The following is an 18842-nucleotide window of genomic DNA, read 5'->3' as shown; positions in this document are numbered from 1 at the left end:
CTCAGTTTCTTTCTGCTCTCTAGATGTGCATCGATCCCACTGTGTCCGTCGCCCTGGGAGACAAACCACCGCCTCTGTACATCTGTGAAGAGTGCAGCCAGAGGATCGCAGGGTACGCTCGCCCTCACCATCCCCCAAACGTGTGTCAATAACGTCCAATTATTCATCGCCTGCTTCCTCGTTAGACTCGACAGCAAACACGTCACCATGGTTACGTGATTATCTAATGCTGATAATGAGATGACAGTCAAACAACAGCTGTTGTGACACGGCAGAGTTTTGTGACGGTTCTATCTCTCTTGTTCTGTCAGTGACCATGCTGAATGGCTGGTTGACGTTCTCCTGCCACAAGGTGAGACAGGTAACCTCGATGGAAAATAAAGTCACGTCACAGGTCTAAAATAGATGCACAATTACGGACAGATCTTTGAACACAGTCTATGCCTGAGTGTGTGTTTGTCTTCACATATCTTTGCTCTACGGGTAAAAAGTAGAGCAAAAAGTTCATGACAGTTTGTGTCTGTTTCCGCATGACTGTTTTTAGGGTGTGATTTATTTCGTACTTCTATGTCAGTCATATATGGTACCTCAAAAGTGTCTTGGTCGGTGTGTGTTTCTGTCTGTATTTGGCCTGTGTGTGTGTGTCTCTCTATTTTTTTTGTCACTGTAATTTATCATTGAAGCAACCAATTTCAATGTCTATGTCTCCACTATAAACATATACTTTCAATCCTTCCTCCTTGCAGCCGAGATCTCTGCTATTTGCCAAAAAAAGGTAGGAACATTTGATTTGTACTTCATTATTTACATTTTTAGTGGCCTCGTTTTAGCCTTAACATGAACCAAACTCGACCGTGAAAACTCACATTGTTATTAATGTAGAGGTTGGTGTGTGATGCTGCTGTGTTGCCACGGTGACATCTGCAACGTTCTCTCTGAGAGGGATTTTCCATCCATCTGATGGACAAAATGCTAATCCTGCCCTTCCCTCCCTTCAACAGAACGCCCACCTGGTTTCAGATCTGTTATCATAAAAGCTGGAATGAGGCAAAAACACTTGTAAAATTCCAGACTCACGGTCACTATCAGGATGATGGATGAGCGAGGGTGAATGTTAATTTGATAGGAAGCTCTGCATCCCTCTAATGGCACAAGATTAGGGGCAGATGAGATTAGAAGTTATGCGGCGCTTTTTATTTTTAGAAAGACTGAGTGAGAGTTTTGTGCTCGTAGATGAACGACGGTTTAATTACGACTGCTGTTTCATTATCCTCCTGCTCCTCAGAACTGCAGCTCGCACGTCCGCAGGGCTGTGGTCACCTGCTTCTCAGCCGGCTGCTGCGGTCGCCATGGCAACCGGCCTGTCCGCTACTGCAAGCGTTGCCATGTCAACCACCACAGCAGCGAGGTGGGGGCCGCAGCTGAGACTCATCTGTACCAGACATCGCCCCCTCCCATCAACACCAGGGAGTGTGGTGCCGAGGAGCTGGTGTGCACAGTGGAGGCGGTGATAAGGTGCACTCAGTGTTTGCGCTCTTGTCCACTCATGAACTGTTTTGATCTCAGCACATCATCGAACATATAGACCAGCAGGACCATACCTGTTGTTGTTATTTCACGTGAAGGTCATTCACGTTCCTCTCCTCCTTTGCTCTGAAGTCTCCTCAAAGAAGCTGAGATCCACGCCGAGCAGAGAGAGTTTGAGCTGAACAGGCGCCGTCAGATGGGCCTGTCGTCCTCTCACCACTCTCTGGACAACATCGAGTTTGACAACAAAGAGGACGATCAGCACGACCAGCGGCTGCTCAGTCAGTTTGGCATCTGGTTCCTGGTATGAAATCAGAGACCAATCTTGGCTCGGTTTCAACACTTACACCGACCCATTTCCTCCACGGCAGGTGAGTTTATGCACACCCAATGAGAACACACCCACCGAGAGCCTGGCCCGGCTGGTCAGCATGGTCTTCCAGTGGTTTCACTCCACTGCCTACATGATGGACGACGAGGTGGGAAGTCTGGTGGAGAAGCTGAAGCCTCAGTTTGTAACCAAGTGGCTGAAGACGGTGTGCGAGGTCCGATTCGATGTCATGGTCATGTGTCTTCTGCCCAAACCTGTGGAATTCGCACGGGTGAGGAAGTTCGAACCACAGCGAATCATGAATGAGGCTTTACTAAATTACAATAAATCTAAGAACTCCAATTTTCTCCCCAAAATCACCAACAAAATGTAAAAGTTAAGTCGACAGCTAAACTTTTGTGTGGCTCCTCAGGTGGGAGGTTACTGGGACAAATCGTGCAGCACGGTGACACAGCTGAAGGAGGGACTGAACCGGATCTTGTGCCTGATCCCATACAACGTCATCAGTCAGCCACTGTGGGAGTGTTTCATGCCCGAGTGGCTGGAGGCCATTCGAACCGAAGTGCCAGACAGCCAGCTCAAGGAGTTCAGAGAAGTGCTCAGGTAGGAGATGTCAGGGTGATTTGCTTTGATCTGTAAACATGCAGATTAAACACACTGGATTGTTTTTGCCTGGTACTTCAAATAGCAAGTTCAATAAAGACTTGCTGTATTCCAAAACACTGATTCATGATGAATCCATTAAAGCTTATTGATAAGAGACATAAAGCTCGCTAATTTAAGAAGTTTTTTTATTCCCTTGATTGTTAAATGAAAGACATGATTTTTATGCTATGATATTTAAGTATTCAAAGTTAAGTACTGATGTCAAATATAAAAAAAAGAATGAAAGTGAAACATTCAGTTATGTTTTTTAGTTAATATTTTTACTAGATACAGTCAGTACAATAACTTAATTTAAATAAGTGGAATGTGAGAATATTTTGATTAAGAATAATGAAATGGTTGCACTTTAGATTGGGGAACACAAATTAATTGTTATGGTGTAATACATGTCCCTTAATCTAGATTGTCACAAAAGAATTAAACAACAAACTATATTTTTGTAATAACATGTTAGTTAAGGGTATACTTTTCTAATTTTTAAAATGATATTACTGACAACTGATTCGCCACAGGGCTGTGACATGTCAACTGGACTGTTGGAGAAATCAGGTCAATCCTACAGGATTCGCCCTGGAAAGAGAAAGTTAAACAGACGAGAGTCACAAACTCTCTGTCGTGATTCAACTTGTGTCAAAAGTCGTTTTGTTCAAACGTCAGATTGTTGGACGCAAGAAAACATGTTTTCTTCACATGCTCTGTTCTCCTGTCCCATTTTGGTCTTCATGTAGAACCAGAGCAAATTTCTAAATATACACAGAAGTCCTGGCCCATTTTGAACTGGGATCACACAGATATAAAGCTTCAGTAGATGACCCAGATATGTTTACGTAAACACCCTCCTCAATGACAAACAGTTTTAATTTGAACTGCTTCCTCGATGGCATCACTGCTTGACTTAGTTTTTTTTTTACACGTTGAAACATTGTTTTTTTTGTGTTTTATTTATAAATTGACGAAATGGAATTAATGAAACATTTAGTAGGTATCAGGTTTTTTAAATAAGTGATACCTATTTATTTGGTATTGTTCCCATGAAATAACCTCCTAAATACCTTTTTTTTAAATTAATTTTGCTGATCTCAAAAATGTAAGTAATATTTACATAGATTGTCCTTTATGTTTTAGGGAACCTAAATGTGAAATTAAATATAGCATAACCCGAGCATCGAATGATCATTAACAAGACGTCATTATTGAAGTTGCTTGGAAAACAGAAGAAAACAAATGTGTATCTTCTTTTTTTTCCTCCAGTAAAATGTTCGACATTGAGCTTTGCCCTCTTCCCTTCTCCATGGAGGAGATGTTTGGATTCATCAGCTGCAGATTCTCTGGATACCCAGCATCAGTACAGGAGCAGGCGTTGCTGTGGCTGCATGTAAAGACACACACACACAATGCATGCACACGCACACACACATCCCGTGGCTCCGTCTGCAGTGAGTGTGAAGTGAACAGGTTGTCCTGGATCTGGGTCACAGTGGGACCAGCAGAGATGAAAAGAACCATTCTTTTATCACAGTTTGTCTCAGTGTGAACTTTTCTGTCACAACTGTGATCAAAATTTCGTCTCTGTTCGGTTTATGCGGGAGTGATGGAAACACAGAAGCCAGGGAGGTTATACTTGAGCCAGGTAAGTGGGTCACGGACCGGTTAGTACTGAGCACCACCATGCTGCTCAGATGAAGTCTTCATCCCAAACTCAGTGTTAAGTTATCAGAATTATTGCACACATTCGCTTGAGGGTTCAAGAGAATATAAGGGCTACATCAAAGTTGTGTTAGTTATCGTAATTCTCACACCTCCTGACCACTGGTTAGAGGGGAACTAGGTTTTGATGACTGTTTAAATGTTTGTGTTCCGCAGGTTCTATCGGAGCTAGACATCGTGGTTCCGTTGCAACTGCTGATCGGGATGTTTTCGGATGGTGTGAACTCACTGAAGGAGCTGGCCAATCAGAGGAAGGCACGTGCCTCCGATCTGACGGGGAACACAGGGGCACGCAGGGTGAGGGGGACAAGACACCTGCGCACACGTTTGATGGTGTCACTGGGGCGTTGCCATGGAAACTGCTAAATTTAGATGGTGTCGAGGATGAAGTGGTTGACATTGTTGAGTTGAGATGTACATCATGTGTCTACCTGTGTCCACAGGTGAGTGTGGTGTCGGACCCCGGGCGCCGCGGGCAGCACAACACCCTCAGCCCCTTCCCAAGCCCTTTCAGAAGTCCCTTCCGGAGCCCCCTCCGTTGCAGCCCCTTCAAAAACCTGGGACACGCTGCTGGCCATTGTGCCCTTGATCTGGACTGTGATGATGACGACATGAACCTTGGCTGCTTCATCCTCATGTTCGACCTCATCCTCAAGCAGGTGAAGGAAGTGAACACCTAACACTCGATTCTAATACACGTTAAACAGTGAAAGGCATAAGAGGTGGCCTTGGTTTAAGTGAAGTTGAGCCAACTTTGTCATGTGCATCAGATGGAGCTGCAAGACGACGGCGTCATGTTGGGACTGGACAGCAGTTTGGGAAAAGATATAGTGGGCATCATTAACAACGTCTTCCAGGCCCCGTGGGGGGGCTCCCACACATGCCAGAAGGAGGAGAAAGCCCCAGAGTGCAGCTTGTGTCAGTCCAGCATCCTCTGCTACCAGCTGGGCTGTGAACTTCTGGAGAGACTCACCCCGCGAGAGGAGATCCGACTAGTGGTAAGAGAAAATTTGTTGCTTGATGGTCATTTATATTAGGATATTTGATCTAATATTTATATTTGCAGGAGCCCACTGACAGCTTGGAGGATACACTACTTCTGCCTCAACCCGATGTAGCACCTGAAGTGGAGAATGAATGTGAAGAAGGTGACAACCCTGGAGCAACACCCACTGACAATCCCACCAACCTCTCGCCTGACAACACGAGTGAGTACCTAAACATCAAAACCCAGTGGTGCATCTTCTAATGCTCTCCTCCTCTCCACAGCCTTAAAGAACAACTCAGATAAGAAGTTCTCCTACCAGCAGCTTCCGGTGTCGCTGAAGCTCATCTACACCATCCTGCAGGTGAGAAGATTAGGTGTCCACAGAACATCTGGCTGAGTCTAAAATCTCCTTCACTCTCAGGAAATGTCCAAGTTCGAGGAGCCTGACATTCTTTTCAACATGCTGAACTGTCTGAAGATTCTGTGTCTGCACGGAGAATGTCTCTACCTGGCACGCAAGGATCACCCACAGTTTCTTCACTACATCCAGGAGAAGATGCTCATCCCCTGGTGAGGCCAATTACTCCTTTTGGTCTCAACTATAATACATCTATCAAGAACGACTACTTCTTACATCTAATATGGTGTCCACAACTACTGTGGCCCTAACTACTGCAGAAAGTGTTACTTATATTTGCCATGTAACTGGTACAATACAAATTTTAATATGACCACAGACTACTGATATAAAGAAAGAAAGAAATAAAAGAAATAAATACAGTATTGTTACCTAACCGGATTTTGCAACAACTTCTTTATTTATTTAATATCTGTAGTATTAGTGACTGTAGTACTGCTAATACTATATCATGACTTTACCGCCAGTATTGTGGCTATTATTAATGCAAATGACATCAACACTACCACACACACTACCACTGTATTTACCGTGTATATCATCACTGCATTTATATGACTGCAAGTACTGTTGAGTCTTCTACATCAACATAAAATATTCAATACAAACAGCCACTACCTCACTACTCATAATGCGTATGTTGTTCGTCTGTTTCCTGCTGACTCTTCTTCTTCTGTGTCCCAGTCTGTGGTCCATGTTGAAGTCGGAGTTCTGTCAGCTGGCCTCTCTGGCTGTCCCCCAGCTCCTCCACGCGCTCTCTCTGTCCTACGGCGCAGACATCTTCTGGAACCTCATCAACACAAACTTCAACAGCAAAGACTGGAAGATACGTTTTGAAGCGGGTGAGAGTGGCATTGTACTGTAGTGGCTGTGACACCTATGAAACCCTCTGGTTGTCTTGAGTTTCTGCTGCGGTGAGATGTGTGAGGAAATGCTTCCATTCCTCTCCGCTTATGCAACATTCTATATGGCTCCCTGTGATGGTTGCTATGGTGACTGGGGCTCCTTCTGATGAACAGTAGTGGGATTGATACAGTTTTTTTTTTGCTCCTCATATGATGGATGACCTTCAGCATGACATTGACCTCTAGCTAGACCCCAGATTTCATTATACAACCCGTGCTAGCGTCATGGACCTCAAAGAATCTCCATCAGCCAGTGACACATTCTCCCTCTTCGACAGTGAATCAAGATCCTCAGTATGTAAATTAGCTGGTGAGGACTATTTTTAGTCCTTGTGAGAATCAGAAAACATTTCCAGTTGGTTATTTAAATGTGACTGATAATCTCCTTTCCACTGGAGAAGACAGTATACAGTGCGGTAGCGACGCTTAGTGGCGAATTTTTGTCACTGCAATGTGTCAACCTGACGACGCATCACCATGGCAGTGACCAATCTTAAAAGAGTTTCTTTCACTGCTGTCTCCACCCTTCTTTAACTGTTCTTCTGCCTCTGTCTCTGCCCAAATACTGGAACTGTTTTCACTATTATTTCAAATGTATTTTTGTTTTGAATGCCTTAGTTCAATGATTTATAGATAGTCGGGATTAACCATTTTGCTTGTGTTTGACTCCCAGCGGAGAAGGTAGCGGTGCTGTGTCGCTTCCTGGACATCGGAGCAGTCACCAAAAACCACCTGCTGAAGTACTCTCTGGCTCACGCCTTCTGCTGCTTCCTGGCCGCAGTTGAGGACGTCAACCCTGCAGTGGCCACCCGAGCCCGACTGTTGCTGGACACCATCAAGAGACCTGCCCTGCAGGTCACAAACCCACACAAGAAATCAGCGCTGTGGCAAGTTCCTCACTCATCATTGCATGACTGAGATGTGCTGTGTACATGCTGTGTGCAGGGCTTGTGTCTGTGTCTGGACTTCCAGTTTGACACAGTGGTGCGGGATCGACCAGTGATCCTCAGTAAGCTGCTGCTTCTCCACTCTCTGAAGAAGGACGTTCCTGCTCTTAGCTGGGAATTCTTTGTCAATCGCTTTGAGACGCTCTCCTTGGAGGCCCAGCTGCACCTGGACTGCAACAAGGAGTTCCCCTTCCCAACCAGTAGGTGGCGCACTCGCTAGGCTTTGATTTAATCTTCTGACAATCACTCACTTCTTCTACTCTCCTCTAGCCATCACAGCCGTGCGCACAAATGTAGCCAACTTAAGTGATGCTGCGATGTGGAAGATTCGACGCGCTCGATTCGCCAGGAACCGTCAAAAGAGCGTGCGCTCTCTCAGAGACAGTGTAAGAGGAGGACCAGTTGAGTCCAAGCGGGCCTTCTCACTCCCAGAGTCACATGGGAACCGACTTCGTAAGAGAAATAACTGACTCATTTCAACCAAAAACCAAGTAAAAGGGGTTCACGCTGACGCGTAACATGTCATCTTGTCTTTGTGTTCTTAGCACTCCGGCTAACCAGACAAGAGCACTCAGCACCAACGCTCGGGGATATGATGGAGAAAGTCCTACCAGGTAATAGCAAGACTCATTTAAATGGGTTCGCTCATCTGCTTTGTCTGATTCAAGCACTTCTTTTTCCCCTCAAGCAGGTCAGAACTCTCTCCCAGAAGACGACACCATCATCAAAGATCTGCTGCCGGAAGACGCAGGCATCGACCACCAGACAGTCCACCAGCTCATCATGGTGCTGATGAAGTTCATGGCAAAAGACAAGAGCAGCGCAGAGGCTGACATCGGCAGCGCTAAAGCTTTCAACACCGTGAAGCGCCACTTGTACGTGTTGCTGGGCTACGACCAGCAGGAGGGCTGCTTCATGATTGCCCCTCAGAAGATGAGGACATCCACCTGCTTCAACGGCTTCATCGCTGGAATCGCACAAGTATGTCACTGCAAATTAGTAACTAATTGTCGGGTGAGGTCCTGACTTTCTCGTTGGTATCAGGTCCTGGATTATAACATCAGTCTGGGGAAGCAGCTGCTCCCCCTAGTGGTGCAGGTGTTGAAGTACTGCACATGTCCACAGCTCAGACATTACTTCCAGCAGCCACCCAGATGTTCCCTCTGGGCTCTGAGGCCACACATCAGACAGATGTGGCTGAAGGCTCTGCTCGTCATCCTCTATAAGGTAACACTCAAACTCACACATTTGTTTGTTCACAAATGCTGTAAATTTCCCTCTCACCAACATGTTCTATGTGCCGCAGTATCCATACAGGGAGATGGACAGCAGCAAGGTGGTTCTCCACCTGATCCACATCACCATCAATACTTTGAACGCTCAGTATCACAGCTGTCGGCCGCATGCCACTGCCGGGCCGCTCTACAGCGACAACTCCAACATCAGCCGCTACAGCGAGAAAGAAAAAGGTACCAGAGTGATGAAAGCGTTGTCATAGAAACGTTCAGCTTTAAGTTGTGTGCAATGTCTTTATACATATTTCACTTTTCATTCTGGAATACCGATGTCTCTATGGTTACAGAGGAGGACAGTGTTTTTGACGAGTCGGATGTCCATGATACCCCTACCGGTGCAGCCAACAAGGAGTCACAAACTTTCTTTGCCCGACTGAAGAGAATCGGAGGGAGCAAGTCTGTCAAGTATCAGCCAGTGGAGCTGAACGCCAAGAGGAGTATGCAGTTCATGCTCATGTAATCTTTAATAATGGTGGTCTTGTAAATCTCTGGGTCCTGTGTCTCAGGTGACATTGAGCTGTCAGAGTACCGAGAGGCCAGCGCCCTGCAGGACAGCATTCTGCACTGCGTGAGGGAGGAGAGCACTCGTAAGAAGCGCCTCCAGGCTTTGAACAAGCAGAAGTCCCTGGACATCTCCAACACAGACTCCATCCTCTTCAACCTGGATGAGCACAGACGCAAGTCCTGCATCGACCGCTGTGACTTGCAGGTGGCGCCGGTGGCCCTCCCGCCATCCTCCTCTCACAGCAAATACCACTGCAAAGGTTCCTCTGATGGCTCCTCAGTCCGGGTGGAGCTGGGAGATGTAGTGGACCGGCGTGGCTCCAGAGGTGGACAGTCTGATATCTCCAAACCGGTGATTCCAGAGGTCCGACTCAGCTGCATGGAGACCTTTGAGGACAAGCAAGACCAGAGTTCTTTTGGGGGGTCTGGTCAGGAGAAGGAGGATGCAGACTTGATCGACCTCTCCTCAGACTGTACTTCCATTCCGGAGAAACACTCGCTGCTGTCCATGTCAGACAGTGACTCATTGGTGTTTGAGCCACTGCCCCCGCTGAGGATTGTGGAGAGCGATGAAGAGTTTGACCTCCAAACCATTATCTCTTCCAGACTCAACGGAAGTCCTAAGATCCATGCATCCTCTGCTAGTAGCAGCACTCTCCGTCAGTCCCCTGTGGTCCAAGTGAGTGTGGAGGACTGCTCCAGTGAAAGACAGGACCTGACCAAGAGTGAGGACATCCATGTGCACAGGAGCCGACTGACTCCCTGCACCTCGCTGGAGCTTCCAGACCGAGCAGAACTGGTCTGCCATGAAAGCCCCATGACACTGAAGCAGAAGCGAGACCTGCTGAGGAAAACCCCTCATGTCCCTGACACCTCCCTAGACGACACGTTCCTGAGCCCAGACGAGGTGAAAAGCGGGATGCTGCAGTCCGGCAGGATTTTCCTGGACATTCCAGAGGACAATGCAGAGCCCCTGTCTTCACCAGAGAAGACCAAGAGCAACAGCAATGGGGAGGATGAGGAGGACGGCGATGACGAAGACGACGATGACATGGGCGATGAAGCAGACAGCGACCCCAAACCAGAAGACGTAGATGACATAGACGAGGCAGAGTTCAAGATCCAGATCGTTCCTCGACAACGCAAACAGAGGAAGATCGCAGTTAGTGCCATCCAGAGGGAATATCTGGACATTTCCTTCAACACATTCGACAAGCTCGCTGGCGATCAGAGTGCCGACGCCGGTGAGAGACGTGTTTCATGGCATGGCTTTTGTTACCACTATTTTTATAATCTATTTTCATTTCTTCTCATGGGATCCTTCCTACCTAAGTAGCTATTTCCGTTTCCCCAACCTTTCATCCTTGTTTCTTAATTTTTTTCTCCTATTTCATACTTTTCTCTCCAAAAACATTGTCCTTTCTAGTTCTTGTCAACTGACCACAACCTCATGAAGCTGTCAGTAAAGCCACACTAATGCCTCTGTTTTGTTCTCTGTTAATGTTTCTATGTAGAACTGAAATGTTTGTCTACACTGGAAAAACCCAGAGAATCTGCCTCGGCTCCAACCCTTGAAGCTGGCGTCCCTGAAACGAGCCACCGCTCCTCTGTATCCAGTAAGATATTCAACTTTCTCATAGGAACTGACCACACTCAATAACCTGTAGCCTGCATTTATATGTGACGACTTATCAAGTACAGATGGGTGTTCTCTCTTTGGTCTTAGGGGGGCACTACATTACCTATTAGTAATGCTGATAACTATAACAGCAACACAATTTTGTTTCTCTCTGTGACCTTCAGCTCAGTACCGGCAGGTGAAGCGAGGTTCTCTGGGAGCTCTCACCATGAGTCAGCTGATGAAGCGACAGTTAGAGCATCAGTCCAGCGCTCCTCATAACATCAGCACCTGGGACACCGGTCAGTTGGCTGAGGCATCTCGCTGAACAGTCAACTGTGGAATGGCAGCATCAATGTATTTCTATCTCGTCCGCAGGTCCGACCAAGACCAGTCTGCTGTCGGCACCGAGTACCGTCAGCATGTTTGTCCCCGCCCCCGAGGAGTTCATCGACGAGCAGCCCACCACCATGTCTGACAGGTGTGTCACCCTCACTCTGACTTCGAAGAGAGGAAGACTTACATTTTTGAGTTCCTCATCCTCCTACAGGTGTCGAGACTGTGCTGCTGTGCTAGAAGAGTACGACGAGGAGACTCTCGGTCTGGCTGTGGTGGTCCTCTCCATGTTTATCCACCTCAGCCCAGATCTGGCTGCTCCCATGCTCCTGGACATCATGCAGTCCGTGGGCCGGTGCGTCTCCCTCATCATCAAGTTCCTTAACTCACTCTGATGCACACTTCACTCCCGAGCTCTAACGCTGTGAATTCTCTCAGGTTGGCATCCAGCGGCAACTTTTCTGGCCAGGCAGAGAGGTACGAGAGATGAAGAGCCGTCACCTCAGCGCAAACAGTTTCTCAGATGAGATGAATAATGAATGTGATGTGTCCAACTCTCTCTGTGGGTTTGCTTGGTTGCAGCATGTTAATTCCTGGGAATGTAGCCGGAGTCGCTAAGCAGTTCCTGCGCTGCATGTTCCATCAACTGGCCCCCAATGGAATCCTGCCGCAGCTCTTCCAGAGCAACATCAAAGGTCAGATATTGGAGAAGTGAAACTGGTGCAGGAACGAACAATGAGTAGTAGCCATTGCCGTTTTCTTCACCTGTGTGGCTGCAGATGGGAGTTTCCTGAGGACCCTGGCCTGCTCACTCATCGACTTCAATGAACTGAGCTCCGTTTGTGCTCTCAACATGCTGCTGGAGGTGAGACTCTGCTCTGCCGCCAGCAGGAGGAGCTCTTGTCCAACCCACGACCTGCTCCAGTGATCAAACACAATCTCAAACAGTTTGTCTCCGTGTCCATGAGGAGCCGCCTCACATTTCACCCCGATAAGAGAATCACTGTAGAGTAAAATCACAGATCAGAAAGCACTGAGGCGAGAATGGCTGCCAGTTATCATCAGCGTCCGACCTCCGGCGCCCCCTCTCTGCATGAGTGATTGATCAGGACGGAGCGATCACTTGAAGTATCGTGGTGCTGCATTGCATAACCCTGTTATGATGAATGCCTCTTTGCCCTCCTCAGGGTTTGAATAACAAGAAGAGTCTGCCAGCAGGGGGCACTATGCTCCACTGCCTGGACAACATCGCCACATTCATGGAGGCCCTGCCCATGGACTCTCCCAGCAACCTGTGGACCACCATTTGCAACCAGTTCCAGACCTTCCTGACCAAACTGCCTTCAGTGCTCCCTCTGAAGGTAGACCTGCTGTGACATGCGTCACGTACAACCAGCCTGATTCTCGAGATGCTCATTGATTTGACTCGTCCGCTTTTGACCTACAAGGTCACATTAGTGCCAGTTTATCAGTGCACTGACCACACTCATTGAGAGTGTGACCTAATACATTAAGATGAGCAATACCTGTCCTCGTTTCATCATCATTTCAGCTGATGCTTAAACTCTCTCTTGTGATGTCAGTGTCCCATGGATTCTAGTCTGAGGATCATCATCTGCCTCCTGAAGATCCCCACCACAAATGCAACACGGGTGAGACCCAGTCAAGACGCCAAACGCAATGGTACAGGATGTAATTTACCTCTGTTTTCTCAACCGCCAGAGCCTTCTGGAGCCTTTCTCCAAGCTGCTGAGCTTTGTCATCCAGTACGGCATCTTCAGCCTCACCTACCTGGTGGAGCTGTGCGGACTCTGCTACAAAGCCTTCAACAAGGTACGACAACAGACTTTTTCTTACAGTGTAGAGCAGAGGTGGGCAATTCAATTTCCTAAGGGGTCAGGTTATATATTTTGACCGTTGATGGAGGCCATTAAACCCAAATGGTCAGAGAAAATTGAAAATAAAAATCAAGTGACGACATCATATGTGATTATGAAATTACACTTCAAAAATGCACAGAAAATGTTGGTCTGTTGTGGTTTGTTGTTTGTTGGTTTTATAGTTTGACTCATAAATATATTAAAAGGGCCGCATTTGGCCCCCGCGACGCACTTTGCCCAGGTCTGGTGTTGTGTCGTTGGTGCATGTCATCTGTTTAAAACAGCTGTCCATGTTGGTGTCCTCTTCATAGTAACCTCTGTGAATTCTTATATTTAATGGGCCGCAAATACATGATTGTGAACCATTAAATCCTACACGGATTGTTAAGCCCAGTAATCGATCAGCCACCGAAATCCCAATACAGAATAAGTATAGCTGATTTCAAGTTAATCTTGCTAAATCCACCTCAGGTTTTGAGTTTCTGACCCTCAAAATGGAAACTTGACCCTAGTGATCACAACAAGATTTGAGATTCTGAAATGCTTCCTTATACAGGCCTAACCTGCTCTTCAAATCCATTCGAACCTTTTCATCGCGTGTCTTACCCTTGAATGTTCAAATGAATCGCTCCTGTCTCAGTTTATCCATACACTCAAATTAACACATTCAAAAACCCTAAACTGAAACCTACATCAAACCTCCCTTTTTTTTTCTTTCAACCTGGACCCAGAAATGAAGACTGGTTATGGGTGTGACATTTATTTAATATATGTTTGCTTTTGTGAGTCCTAATGAGACGTTCTCGATTTATGACTGATCTTAGGCGACAAATATGGTGTATGACTGTAGCTTCAAGACGTTTAATCGCACATTTGCGGGTTACCTCAGGGAGCGCTTGCATTAGTCAGAGCCACATGACCCCAAAGGGTTGAGAAACCATTCTTTATTCCAGCGGGGCTTGAAAGGGTTAAACCTTTCAGAGGAATTAGCGGTGATAAAAACGTTGAGATGCAGTTTGCAGGGCCTCTGGGGTCATCACTTTTTGGTCGCTGCAGCTTCTCCTCCAAGTCTCCAGTCAGCCAGAAATGTGGCCGTGTGTCACCGATGATTAAGTAGGCAATCAGCCGGTATTGATTAACATGATTAGTAGGGGCTCTGGGTGGAGGATGTCCGCCGAGCCTCCGAGTTGCAGTGTGAGGCTGAGATGGAGCCGGGCTTGTCTGCGCCGGCCGACCAGATGGATCCTCAATCCTCCCGCACTGTCAACGCCGCGTGCTTTATGTCTCCTGCAGTATTGATTTTCTACACCCGCTTCAATTCCTCATCCCGTAATATCCGCTCTCCAAAAAGGCCCGAGTCACCACAAGCGATTGCTTGGCGAGACTGGTTCTGGGAAGCCAGGATCCAGCTCGGATGTCCGCAGGGGTCAGATGTGAGGACACAAAGTCTTGTTCTCAAGTTTGACGGACCTGCAGCGTTGGATACCTGAAGTGACCTGAGCGATTCTCCCATCTGCCGTGTCAAGCCAGCACTTTGATGTTGAGCTTCCACAGACACGTTCACGTATTCTCCACGGTTATACTTCTTTATTTGTTGACCTTTTGCTGCAGTCGCAGGCAAACTTGGTCCTTCTATTGCGCTCCTTTGATGTGTCCTTTTCCTTCGTGTCTCTGTGGTGAGTCCAATCTCTTCGTTTTTCCTGTTCTGGATCAGGTGTCTCTGACGCTCCTCAAGCTTTCCAAGTCAATTGATCGGCTGATTGGACCAGTCTTTATACGAACAGTGAGGTCCATAAGTCGTAGGTGGACGCCCAGGTGCGTTACGTAAATTCCGGGTCGCGCTGAGAGACGCACAGAGGCAAGGAGCGAAGGCGGAAGACGACAGTGCGGTTTGTAAACAGGCAGCTGGGCTTTGTGAGGAAGAGCTGAACAAAGAGAGCCGGCTGTCCTCGGGGGGGACACGGCAGCCTGACAGCCTCTTCTGAGCTGCCTGGGACTCTGGGAGGAGAGATCTGGACTGGCCTAAATCTACTCCTCACTATTGTCTGTCTCCCCCTCGTCTCCCTCCCTGGCTGCCTGTCGCTCCTCTTCTATTCAGGCTGATGCTCAGCTTGAGTAAGACGAGCGATAATAGAAAAGGGCAGTCTTGCTGCATCAGTACATTCACTCGTCTCTCCCTCTTCACCTCCAGGAGCGAGATAAGTTCTACATGTCGCGCACCGTCGTGCTGGAGCTTCTCCAGGCCCTCAAGTTCAAGTCCTCGCTGCCCGACACAAACTTGCTACTGCTGGTCCAGGTGAGGACTTTTCTGGGACACTGGCTGGTTACACAAGCGCGGGAACACAAAAGGCCTGTCTTTTTGCTCTTTTGATGACAAGAAAAATTCAATTTGAGGCAAAGCTTTTATTTTGTAGGACTGCAGATGTCCTGTGAAGAGATGCCCACTGAGCAAACATAAAACATGTATTCAGAGACAGAAATCCAAATGTAAAATATGGCCACGACAAAGCGATAATAACTGGTGAAATTACCTTAGAAATCAAGTGGAAAAATATCATTTGAAAAGGTCAAAAAAATGTTTTTAATCAAGCAGTATTTGAAATATTTGAGTAACAAAAAGACATGTTATAGGTTTCAATGAGTTTGATTTGAGAAATTCAAGAATTTAAAAGCTAAAGAATTTATTAAAATTGAAAAACTAAATTGGAAAATAACAATGAAAGCTTTTGTAAAATCTAAATATTTAAAACAGCACACAAACAAATGTGTTAATAGTTGATATAAGTTGAATTCTGTTGTGAAATTATTTTCTAAAAATTTATCAATATTGAGAAACTATTCATCCGTGTAATAAGTCTATAATATAATAGTAAAAATCAGCCAACTGGTTAAATTTAATGATGTGGGACTTGTGAATAATTCAATGAAAATGCTGTGTAAGTACTGTAAAAACATCATTGATAGTAAACAATAAATCACTTTTTTATTAAGAAAATTAATTTATTATGATATATATGTGATTTTTTTTCAATATAAATTACAATTTATGTGAATAATTGAGTTTAAATTCATGAAGGAAAAAATGTGTTGCAGCCTGGTTGTGTAGTGTCCAGTGATATTTAGTTGAAAGTGACTTCAAAAGCTCACAGAGTGAAGTTAACTCTTTCTGTGTCAGTTCGTGTGTTCGGACATCGGGACCCGTCTGGCTGAATCCACCATCATCCAGAAGCACATGATCACCACGCTGCCCGGGGTAAGGCTCTAGAACCTTCAGACTGATCAGAGCCGACGCGGCGCAGCAGCGGGTTGAGACTCTAAAACTCTTGTGTGTGACCTCAGTGCACGACGGCGGCAATGGAGTGCATGAGGCAGTACATCAGCGAGCTGCTGGACTTCATCGCAGACATGCACACGCTGACCAAGCTGAAGGTGAGTCCTGGCCCGGATCCCAGGGTGGGTCTTGTTAGGGTTTCCTGTCACGACTCTGGTTCTCACAGAGCCACATGAAGGCTTGCTGTCAGCCGCTGCACGAGGACACTTTTGGAGGGAACCTGAAAGTGGGTCTAGCTCAGGTGGCTGCCATGGAGATCAGCAAGGGAAACCACAGAGACAACAAGGCAGTAGTCCGCTACCTTCCCTGGCTCTACCACCCGCCGTCCACCATGCAGCAAGGGTGAGAGTATCTGAGATGAGGGACCGTGACTGATGTAGAGGAGGCGTCTGGACTGGGACTACAACAGGGTCTCTCTGTGTCGTGCGCAGGCCCAAGGAGTTCATCGAGTGTGTGTCCCACATCCGCCAACTGTCCTGGCTGCTCCTGGGCTCGCTGACCCACTGCGCCCTCCACCAGGGCTCCACCTCCTGCATGCCCATCCCTCTTGACGCCGGCTCCCACATTGCAGACCACCTCATAGTCATCCTCATCGGCTTCCCGGAGCAGTCCAAGGTCCGAGTCTGACCCGCACTGGATTACCCTACAGAGTCGGAGGCTCACTCCGGTTGTTTTCTCTCTGCAGACCTCCGTCCTGCACATGTGCTCGCTGTTCCACGCCTTCATGTTCGCACAGCTCTGGACCATCTACTGTGAGCAGGCGGCCGCCGCCCCGTCTCTGCAGAACCAGAACCAGACAGAGTTCTCCTCCAGCGCCATTCTCACTGGGCTGGAGTTCTGGAGTCGCGTGACGCCGAGCATCCTCCAGCTCATGGCCCACAACAAAGTGGTGAGTCTGCTGCCCCCTAGCGTTACACGTCTATATTTACGATATAAATGAAACAAAAAATCTAACGTAACTATTTTTTTTAAATAACAATAATTGTATGCCTGTGAAAACAAGTGAATTAATAGTGCTCAGCAGTTTGCTATTCAAATTTAACTCCATTGTCGCCACAAGGTCAAAACGTCTTGGCTCATTTGCCTTGAAACACATACCACATGTCAAGTATTTCAGATTAATCACCAGTCTTAAGAGAGTCCCATGACAGCCCCAGTTTAAAAGGACGTTTCGCTGTCTGGAAAATGCAGCTCTGCTTCTGACAGAAATCCTTCGGGGCTAACTTGACTCATGGCACTGTGAGACAGAATGGTGGCTGATGGAGTGTGTGTTTCCTCAGATGGTGGAGATGGTGTGTCTTCACGTCATCAGCCTGATGGAGGCTCTGCAGGAGTGCAACTCCACCATCTTTGTCAAGGTCGAAACACAACTCGCACTTTGGAGTGTCACGGGCGTTTGTTGACATTTCTGTTCTCTCACCAGCTGATTCCCATGTGGCTCCCCATGATCCAGTCCAACCTGAAGGTATGGCCCAGAAACTACCGTTCTTTAATTCAAACTGACCCAGAACTGCTCCCACTTTTAAGAGCTTGAGTCCCCCCAGTGGTTAACTAACAACCTCATCCCCTGCAGCACCTGTCCGCTGGGCTGCAGCTGCGTCTCCAGGCGATCCAGAACCGGGTCAACCACCAGTGTCTGCAGGGTTCCGCCTCAGGGACGCCCCCCTTCGCTCTGAGGAAGTGGCTGCAGTGCACCCAGTTCAAGATGGCCCAAGTGGAGATCCAGTCATCGGAGGCCGCCTCACAGTTCTACCCCATGTGAATGGGCGTGTCCAGAACCAGAACCCTTGTACATGGATGTGTATGAGATTGTAAAGAATTAGATCAGACGGTTTCTTAGGTTTTCTCAAGTGACTGTTCTATTTAAGAGGATTTATATAAATGAGTGTTGGTTAAAACCTGAGTCCAGTTGTTTTGTATCGATTGAATGTTTTGTTTGAGTCCATATGGTTTCCACACTTACATTGTTGAAGATGGGAGTCCATACAAACCCTGGTATCTGTTGTGAGAACCTTTTAAATGGAGCTAATGAGAGCCCAACCTGGTGCTCCGGCTCATTAAACTGGTCTATTTGGAGCGGAAACCTTCATAATATCAGGTGATAATAAAAGTCCAAGTCGAGTCAGGACTTCCCCCGAGCCTCTCCACTGGTCCCTGACATTTCTCCTCAGGCAGTTTTGGTCTGTCAGGCCTCGAAAGTTCAGGTTCTTCCCTCCTGAAATTCTAATGTGGCATTTATCGACCTTTTGATGTCCCAGCTGATACTGAAAATGTCCTGTTTATCATAAATGTTGCAGAGCGATCCCATCACCTGCTGGTTTACCGGCCGGGACCAGAACCAGGACGTGTCCGGGAACACTCCTGTCAGTCACTCTGCCGTCTCCATCCC

General features: G+C 47.1%; 1 protein-coding gene across 2 annotated transcripts in view; it reads left to right on the top strand.

Annotated features, from left to right (window-relative positions):
- LOC128747235 (protein unc-79 homolog) overlaps positions 1–18545 on the top strand; it is a 30705-nt gene extending 12160 nt beyond the window's left edge. The window contains exons 9-51 of one of the 2 annotated variants that reach the window (XM_053844962.1): positions 24–112; positions 312–361; positions 747–775; positions 1286–1515; positions 1660–1831; positions 1899–2129; positions 2271–2461; positions 3776–3899; positions 4388–4528; positions 4675–4890; positions 5002–5229; positions 5298–5439; positions 5501–5580; positions 5641–5789; positions 6322–6479; positions 7216–7397; positions 7488–7689; positions 7760–7942; positions 8035–8103; positions 8178–8470; positions 8534–8716; positions 8796–8958; positions 9072–9221; positions 9291–10532; positions 10803–10904; positions 11092–11208; positions 11285–11387; positions 11457–11597; positions 11681–11719; positions 11825–11937; positions 12022–12107; positions 12430–12603; positions 12826–12894; positions 12965–13075; positions 15314–15418; positions 16298–16375; positions 16462–16551; positions 16620–16795; positions 16885–17068; positions 17139–17342; positions 17734–17811; positions 17877–17918; positions 18027–18545. In XM_053844962.1, coding sequence (XP_053700937.1) covers positions 24–112; positions 312–361; positions 747–775; positions 1286–1515; positions 1660–1831; positions 1899–2129; positions 2271–2461; positions 3776–3899; positions 4388–4528; positions 4675–4890; positions 5002–5229; positions 5298–5439; positions 5501–5580; positions 5641–5789; positions 6322–6479; positions 7216–7397; positions 7488–7689; positions 7760–7942; positions 8035–8103; positions 8178–8470; positions 8534–8716; positions 8796–8958; positions 9072–9221; positions 9291–10532; positions 10803–10904; positions 11092–11208; positions 11285–11387; positions 11457–11597; positions 11681–11719; positions 11825–11937; positions 12022–12107; positions 12430–12603; positions 12826–12894; positions 12965–13075; positions 15314–15418; positions 16298–16375; positions 16462–16551; positions 16620–16795; positions 16885–17068; positions 17139–17342; positions 17734–17811; positions 17877–17918; positions 18027–18215 — 7098 coding nt within the window. In that variant the 3' untranslated portion in view covers positions 18216–18545. The remainder of the gene's footprint in view (positions 1–23; positions 113–311; positions 362–746; positions 776–1285; positions 1516–1659; positions 1832–1898; positions 2130–2270; positions 2462–3775; positions 3900–4387; positions 4529–4674; positions 4891–5001; positions 5230–5297; positions 5440–5500; positions 5581–5640; positions 5790–6321; positions 6480–7215; positions 7398–7487; positions 7690–7759; positions 7943–8034; positions 8104–8177; positions 8471–8533; positions 8717–8795; positions 8959–9071; positions 9222–9290; positions 10533–10802; positions 10905–11091; positions 11209–11284; positions 11388–11456; positions 11598–11680; positions 11720–11824; positions 11938–12021; positions 12108–12429; positions 12604–12825; positions 12895–12964; positions 13076–15313; positions 15419–16297; positions 16376–16461; positions 16552–16619; positions 16796–16884; positions 17069–17138; positions 17343–17733; positions 17812–17876; positions 17919–18026) is intronic. The other variant, XM_053844963.1, reaches the window with a different exon arrangement.
- The last annotated feature ends 297 nt before the right edge of the window (positions 18546–18842 follow it).

This window comes from Synchiropus splendidus, chromosome 16, assembly GCF_027744825.2.
Source record: "Synchiropus splendidus isolate RoL2022-P1 chromosome 16, RoL_Sspl_1.0, whole genome shotgun sequence".
Taxonomy (NCBI): domain Eukaryota; kingdom Metazoa; phylum Chordata; class Actinopteri; order Syngnathiformes; family Callionymidae; genus Synchiropus; species Synchiropus splendidus.
This window is presented reverse-complemented; position numbering and strand designations above follow the sequence as displayed.